At 35.1% G+C, this 8,269-nt stretch overlaps 1 protein-coding gene across 1 annotated transcript; it reads left to right on the top strand.

Annotated features, from left to right (window-relative positions):
• Positions 1-2,654: 2,654 nt before the first annotated feature.
• LOC149749626 (TOMM20-like protein 1) lies at positions 2,655-6,991 on the top strand. Its single transcript, XM_089909223.1, has 3 exons — positions 2,655-6,006; positions 6,042-6,131; positions 6,188-6,991. Exons 1-3 carry the CDS (start codon positions 5,835-5,837, stop codon positions 6,340-6,342), a joined length of 417 nt encoding a protein of 138 aa, XP_089765349.1. The 5' UTR covers positions 2,655-5,834; the 3' UTR covers positions 6,343-6,991.
• The last annotated feature ends 1,278 nt before the right edge of the window (positions 6,992-8,269 follow it).

Here is an 8,269-nt window from a genome sequence, read left to right as displayed (position 1 = left end):
AAACTGAGCAGGGCCCTGCAGGACCCTCCCAGGTACAAATGCCTTTCTGTGTCCCCTATTTATTTTTTGTAGGAAAAAGGCTTCAGCATCCTAGACCTTCCCTGAGTTCCAAAGGGCAGATCCCAAGAGTTACTAATTATGGAAGTGAGGAAATGCAAAATCAAAGAAAAAGCAGTCAAGAAACAATAGTGAAATGATAAAGCAGGGTCCTAGTTCCTCTTCAATGGATATACATAATATTCTGACTCCTATCTTTAAGTTCTATAGGAACTAAGGCCCCCACCCATGTGGAAAGTAACTTTAGGTTGAGCACAAGATTCCTGGAACACCACCCTAATACCTCACCACCAACCAATCAGAAGAAAGTCACACACCCTGCAGCCCTCACCCCAAATTTTATCTTTGAAAACTCTTCCCTGAAAACCATTGGGGAATGTGAGTCTTTTGAGCATGAGCCACCTGTACTCCTTGCTTGGCCCTTGCAATAAACCTTTCTCTGTGTTAAACTTTGATGGTTTGGCTTGTTTGTCCTCACTGTGCCTGAAGCACACAAATTTGGGTTCGACAACATTCTTCATATATACAAAATGTCCATTGTGATATCCTACACTAATCAGAAATGTAATTGGTCCAATTTTCTCATTTCAATTAGACAGTAATGTAGCAAAATGCTCTTGTAAATACCATGGAATAAATATATCTATTTGCTACTATGACTAATGAGAAAACAGAGTCTGTGGCTTGTTGTTTTACATACGTATCTATAAATTCTATGTATAGGTGTATAACAAAATATATATGTTTATATATTTATATATAAATGTAAACATATGTTTATAAATAGACATGTGTATATGTATACACTTGTGTCAATCCAGAGACAAATCTACAAAACAGAAGACATTTATTTCAAAAAACGAATTCATTACTATTTCTTAACTCTATAATTTACCCCTAAAGTTTTTGAGGCCTTCAGAATTAGAGTAACTTTAAAGGTATTATTTTTGTGTGTATTTTTTTTCCTATATTTAATTTCTTAAATCTAAAGCTACAACCCTAACCAATTTAATTCCTTATAAACACAAACTGGAATACTTAGATATACTTTTTGGGCTGGCTAACACCAGAGTATTACAAAACATAGATTTGAAATGGATTGCTAAAGTTTATTAGGTTTATTTTTTTCAACAGAAACAATAAAAAGTAAATTTTTAAGAAAATGATTATCCATAAGGTTGTTGAATTTAAAAGTTAGAAGATGAGAATTAAATAAAAAACTAATTGGTATTTATGCATGTTTGTAAAGTTTTCTTCATTTAAACTGAATAAAATTAAAATATAAGAAGTGAAAAAAAAAAAAAAGAAGAAGTGAAAAAATCATCTAAACTAAAACAGGGAATGCCTCCAGTCTCAGCACAAATGTATTAGTTGAAATAGAGTTTGGAGCAAACTGAAGAGGATAGCAGAAATGATACTAAGTTCCCACTCAAAGATATGATAAAATTTGTGGGAAGAAATTCCAAAAGACCTTCCAAACACTTTTCAACATAGAGTAATAAGAATTGTGTATGTGTGTGTTGTACAGAAGACACAGGATGATATCTTTTCCATCTATTTCATCAGGAATAGGGTAGTGGAACAAAAGGACAAACTGCCTGACTACACACCACCATTTTTGCCTATTGACTTAGATCCCTAAATAAGAAAGATAAGATTGAATGGTAAGGGTGGACAGCAGGTAACTGTGTAAACACCTTATTTATCAAAATTATAGTGGTAGACCATAAGAAAGCTCTGAGTTGGAAGGTAGATAAAATTAATTTAAATTTAATTCTGTCATCTCACCGCAAAGTGAGTCAAGGCACACACGCACCACTTTGTGGATGGAAAGGAGTAGAGATGTTCAAACAATTTTGATAGTATTTAGAGAAACTCAAAGAAAAGTTTCACAGACTGCCATTAACCATATCCATAGGTTCTTCCCTCCCCTCACAGGCAGGTAAATGTCTGAATAATGACTATACAACAGATATTCTTCAGTAAAGTTATTAGTTATATTCAAATAGGACCTAGGTAAATATGGAGAGGGTCAAGAAGAACCCATATACATGATCTTCAGACAGACAGCTTATCTAGATATTAGTTTCTTCTGATCAAAAATCAACAACAAAAACAAAAATGAGTAACAACAAAATAAATGGGGACTATGGATCATTTTCTATAGAAATGGGGAAAAGAGGCAAGAAGGAGGAAGAGTAGAAGGATGAGGAAAATTTAAAGTCTTGCAAATAATACATTTTTAAAATGCTTAGAAGTTAATGTAGCAATTAAAATATAATTTTAAACAATCTGTATTATCCACCACTGCCACCCCAATACTTAAAGAAAATGTGAAATCTGAAATATTAGATATTTGGAAAACTGAATGTAAAAGAGATAGATAATAAAGAAAATTATTAAGAATAAAGGACATCAATGTCTGAGAAAAAAATCTAACAAAGATCCAGACATAATGAATAATTAGAAGACCACAGTTAGAGTCAAAACACAAAAAATATCAATGTGATATATACAAAGCATATTTTAAATAATGTGTAGCCCTAACTTTTCAGGTGATTACATAGGGATAAAAGTAAATAACATTGAAATTCAATTCAAGATGATGGAAAAATAATGGTATTCAAAACCAAATAAAAGAAATATGAATGAATAAATAGTGAGAAAGAGTTTAAAAACTAAAATATGACAAATCCTAGAACGGGAAAGGAAGTAAACGGCTGTATGGAAGTGGAAAGTAGATGACACATTGGATACAATGTAGAAAGAATAAACAACTTTAAGAAATAAAGAATGACAAGTAAAAAATCATCATTTTCACAAGAAATTAAAAGAAGTATTAAAGAACATTACTTAGAGTAGTTAATTTAAGCATTTTGTTAAAAGTGACAAATATCTATGAGTAGGAAATGGGGAATGGCCTGACTACAAAGGACCAGTGTAAAAGAATTTGGGGGCAATAAAATTGTTTTGTATTATGACTGTGGTGATGGATACATGAATATGTGAGTGTGTCATAACTCATAGAACTCTAATGGCACAGTGGATTTTACTGTATATGAAGTTATAAAAACTTCAGCGAGGTGTGAGGAGAATCCCAGTGGAATACTAACTATAGAAAAACAGACTTACTGTATTACAAATAAATAACAAAACCACATTGATAGGGGTGGAGAAGAAAAAGATAAAATTAATTGATCTGGGAAAACATTATTTTGATTGGAATCTTTAAAACTAAACACAAGGATACAGGAATAAGAGTTAGTGAGATCTGAATCATGGCCTGTGCTCCTCTACAAAAGTATTGGTCCTAGAGGGGCCACAATGACTTGGAGAAAGGAGCAACTTTTTCCAATTTGTAAAAACGAATTGTCACTTGTCAAGATATGTCCTTGGATAATCAAAAATTCTATATGGATAAAGGTGGTCTTCCATAAGAATGGGAAGAAAAGTTCATAAATCTTCATTTCATTGTGGTGTAGGAAAGACGATACAGGCATGAAAGCAATGGAAATATGATTACAGGAAGATATCAATAAGTTAATTATATCTGAAACTGCAATTTAAAGAAGTATTGGGACAAAACTCATAAAATTCCCTTAATTAAGTTGGGGTAACATATTTTTCTTCTTTGAAATTATCCATGCAAATTAGTAAATATAATTCTAAAATTAAGAACCTACTTAATTTTGTTTAACCTGATTCAAGTGTTGTACACAGAAAACTATTTGAAATAAACACATCAAGATATTAACAGGTGTTATACCTGAGTAAAGATTTATGGGGGATTGTGATTGTTTGCTTTCCTTCCTTTTTTCCTTTTCCAAATTTTCTACAATCTTCAGACAAAAATGAATAAGCTGAAGAATTTCTACCATCACAAATTAATTTTGGAACAATATTTCCAAAATCGTATGTCTTTTTAAAAGAATATTATAATGTAAAGGTTTGAAACTTTTATTGCCATGTTATGGACTGAACGTTTGTGTCCTCTTCAGATTCAGTCACTGTTTGCAGATGACGTGACATTATATATAGAAAATCCTAAAGAAACTACCAGAAAACTACTAGAGCTCATCAATGAATTCAGTAACGTTGCAGGATATAAAATTAATACACAGAAATCTCTTGCATTTCTATATATTAAAAATGAAAGATCAGAAAGAGAGATTAAGGAAACAATCCCATTTACCATCACATCAAAAAGAATAAAATACCTAGGAATAAAACTACCTAAGGAGGCAAAAGACCTGTACTCCAAAAACTATAAAATGCTGATGAAAGGAATCGAAGATGACACAAACAGATGGAAAAATATACCATGTTCTTGGATTGGAAGAATCAATATTGTCAAAATGACCATACTACAGCTACATGTAAAAGAATGATGTTAGAACATTCTTTAACACCACACACAAAAATAAACTCAAAATGGATTAAAGACCTAATGTAAGACCTGATTCTGTAAAACACTTAGAGGAAAATATTGGAAGAACACTCTTGGACATAAATCACAGAAATACCTTTTACGATCCATCTCCTAGAGTAATGGAAATAAAAACAAAAATTAAAAATGGGACCTAATTAAACTCAAAAGCTTTTGTACAGCAAAGGAAACCATAAAGAAAATGAAAAAAACAACCCACAGAGTGGGAGAAGATATTTGCAAATGATGAGACTGACAAGGGATTAATCTCCAAAATCTACAAATAGCACATGCAGCTCAATATCAGAAAAATAAACAACCCAATCCAAAGATGGGTGGAAGACCTAAACAGACATTTCTCCAAAGAAGACATACACATGGCTAAGAGGCACATGAAAAGATGATCAACATCGCTAATTATTAGAGAAATACAAATCAAAACTACAATGAGATATCACCTCTCACTGGTCAGAATGGCCATCATCAAAAAGTATAGAAACAATAAATGCTGGAGAGGGTGTGGAAGAAACGGAACCCTCCTACACTTTTGGTGGTAATGTAAATTGGTACAGCCACTATGGAGAACAATGCGGAGGTTCCTTAGAAAACTAAAAACAGAACTACCATATGATCCAGCAATCCCACTCCTGGGCATATATCCAGAGAAAACCATGGTTTGAAACGATACATGCACCCTAATGTTCATTGCAGCACTGTTCACAATAGCCAAGACATGGAAGCAACCTAAATGTCCATCGACAGAGGAATGGATAAAGAAGACGTGATACATATATACAATGGAATATTACTCAGCCATTACAAAGAATGAAATAATGCCATTTGCAGCAACATAGATGGACCTGGAGATTATCATACTAAGTGAGGTAAGTCGGACAAAGAAAGACAAATATCATATGATATTGCTTATGTATGGAATCTTAAAAAAATGATCTAAATGAAATTGTTTACCAGACAGAAACAGACTCACAGGCTTAGAGAACAAACTTATGGTTACCAAAGGGGAAACGTGGGGAGGAGGGATAAACTGAGAGTTTGGGATTGATATATACACACCACTGTATTTAAAATAGATAACAAGGACCTACTGTATAGCACAGGGAACTCTGCTAATATTCTGTAATAACCTAAATGGGAAAAATAATTTGAAAAAGAATAGATACATGTATATGTATAACTGAATCACTTGGTTGTACACCTGAAACTAACACAACATTGTTAATCAACTATATTCCAATATAAGATAAATATTAAAAAAAATATCCGGCCAGCCGGGGTCCCCGCGCTCGTGGGCCTGCACCTTACGCACGGCTCGTGGGATGCCCGCGGCAGGATGCCTGCGGCCGGATGTCCTGCATCTGCAGTCCTTGGCCTCCTGGCAGCCCATGGCACCATCGCCTTCCTCAGCTACTGCGTCTACTTCGACTGGAAGAGGCATGGTGACCCCACGCTCAAGCTCTGCCTGCAGGAAAAAAGAAGAGCCCAGCAGCAAAAGGCTGAGGGACGCGGCACCCAGGTGAAGTGCTTTAGTGACGCCGAGGTGGCGTTACATTGTGGGATCCAGCAAAGAATGAAAAATTACAACTTTTTCTGCAAGAGGTACGAATGGGAGAACTTTGGTTATACAGAGATTTTTTCCCTTATAGATTATTACAAGATATTGATTATAGTTCCCTGTGCTATACAGAGAGCATCAAATGGGGGTCAAACATCTCAGAAATGCCCTTTTGGTGTGTGGGCAACCACAGGAACCTCTGAAAGTTTTCAAACACACACTTCCTCCTAAGGTATTTGAGATGCTGTTGCACAAAATTCCCCTTATCTGCGAGACCCACACCTAAGAGCTAACAGTCAGGGGACTTCGCTGGTGGCGCAGTGGTTAAGAATCCACATGCAGTGCAGGGGACATGGCTTTTAGCCCTGGTCCGGGAAGATCCCACATGCCGCGGAGCAACTGAGCCTGCGAGCCACAACTACTGAAGCCGGCGAGCCTAGAGCCCGTGCGCCACAACTACTGAGCCTGCCGGCCATGACTACTAAAGCCCATGCGCCTAGAGCCTGTGCTTCGCAACAAGAGAAGCCACCACACTGAGAAGCCGGCGCACCACAACCAGAGAAAGCCCGCGCACAGCAACGAAGACCCAACACAGCCAAAAATAAATAAATTTTTAAAAATTAATTTATTAAAAAAAAAAGAAAAAAAGAGCTAACAGTCAGCAATTTTCTTAAGTCTGCCTCTATCTCCAAAGCTCTTCTCTGTAGTCACCAGTATCAAGATTTTGGTATACCTAAATGAAGGCAATTGATCCTAAAAAATATTGGATATGACTGAGTGAATAAATTTTTAAAAATTTTAAAAATAAATAGAAAACTAAATTAAATTAATAAAATTAATTAAAAATAAAAAAACTATTCGTATGTTGAAACCCTGACACCCCCTGCGTGAGTGTGACTGTATTTGGAGATGGGCCTCTAAAGAAGTAATTAACGTTAAATGAGGTCATAGGGCGGGGCCCTGACTCAATAGATTTAGTGTCCTTATAAGAAGAGACACCAGAGAGCACTGTGTGTGTGTGTGTGTGTGTGTATGCGTGTCCATGAACTAAGTAAAGGCCATATGAAGACATGGTGAGAAGGTAGCTTTCTATAAGCCAGGAAGAGAGCCCATGTCAGAAAGTGAATTTGCAGGCACTATGATCATGAACTTCTAATCTTCAGAACTGTGAGCCAATAAACTTCTGTCGTTTAAGCCACAGTGGTATTTTGTTAAGGCAGCCCAAGCAAACTAATATACTGTATAACACTGATTTTCATAATTGCTCATATGTTCTTGCTATTTCAAACATAGTTGCTTATTCATTTCCAAACAATTTTTCATTGAAGTACAAATTCCAACTTTCTAGTAGTATCCTTCCTAGTAATATGGAGAAACATGTTCCATGGTAAAGTTGTCAATAACTGAGTAGTTTTGGTTGTGTTTCAGAAAACCACTGGCATTATAGTCATTTCTCACAGAGGCTCATCCGTGATGGAAGACAAAAATATCTCTATCCATTCTACAGACATTCCATGTTGTATGTTTCCATGGCATTATATTTTTTATAAACAAATGAATAAATATTACTTAAAATTCCCAGAATTTAAACCCAGCCCTGCCCTTTCTCCAATCTATATATTTACAGAAACAAAGAAAATAACAAGACGTAATTCTTAATTCTATTGTAGAATCAATCAGATCCTTAGTTTACTCTGACTATAAAGAAAAGCTTGAACAATCCTAAATTCCAATTTAGTAGATTAGTTCTGTGTAGTAGCATTCAAGATATTAGTGTGATATTCTCATTTATACCAGAATATACCAATATTGAAAAAAACTTCAAGAAACAAAAAGATTCCAAAACGTGCTTTAAATAAAGCATTATGGGAATGATAAATCATAATTGATACACTAAAATCAGGCCATATAAAATTGCATAAATATATTTGAGGTGTGGCAAAAAGCTACAGGTAAGAGATAGGCAGAATGGCTGAGCAGAAAGGAACTTTGAGGTCTTCAGGTTAAAAAGCTTCAATTTACAGATGTATTGGTCATTCCCCATTGTCTCTTTATGTCCCTCTTCCAATCTTCTTTACCTTGCTCTGAACCTCAGGAGGCTGCTTTCTATAAACAAATACAAAAAGACTTTTTTTTATCCTTTAGATTTGGTTATGTTTGAACAATGAGTTCCTAGCCAGGGATCAAATGGTAGGAGGAGAGAGCTGTCAGGG

Source organism: Delphinapterus leucas, chromosome 3 (assembly GCF_059928025.1).
Source record: "Delphinapterus leucas isolate spDelLeu-1000000601 "Yukka" chromosome 3, BTC_Dleu_Yukka2, whole genome shotgun sequence".
NCBI classification, from domain to species: Eukaryota; Metazoa; Chordata; class Mammalia; order Artiodactyla; family Monodontidae; genus Delphinapterus; species Delphinapterus leucas.
The sequence above is the reverse complement of the archived record's forward strand: the minus strand, read 5'-3'. Positions and strand labels throughout refer to the sequence as shown.

Excerpts from the sequence above, each read along its gene's own strand:
- LOC149749626 (XM_089909223.1), top strand. The coding sequence starts at position 5,835 with ATGCCTGCGGCCGGATGTCCTGCATCTGCAGTCCTTGGCCTCCTGGCA. Across the intron at positions 6,007-6,041 it reads GCAGCAAAAGGCTGAGGGAC|GTGGCGTTACATTGTGGGAT; the intron begins GCGGCACCCAGG and ends AGTGACGCCGAG. Across the intron at positions 6,132-6,187 it reads AGAACTTTGGTTATACAGAG|GAGAGCATCAAATGGGGGTC; the intron begins ATTTTTTCCCTT and ends CTGTGCTATACA.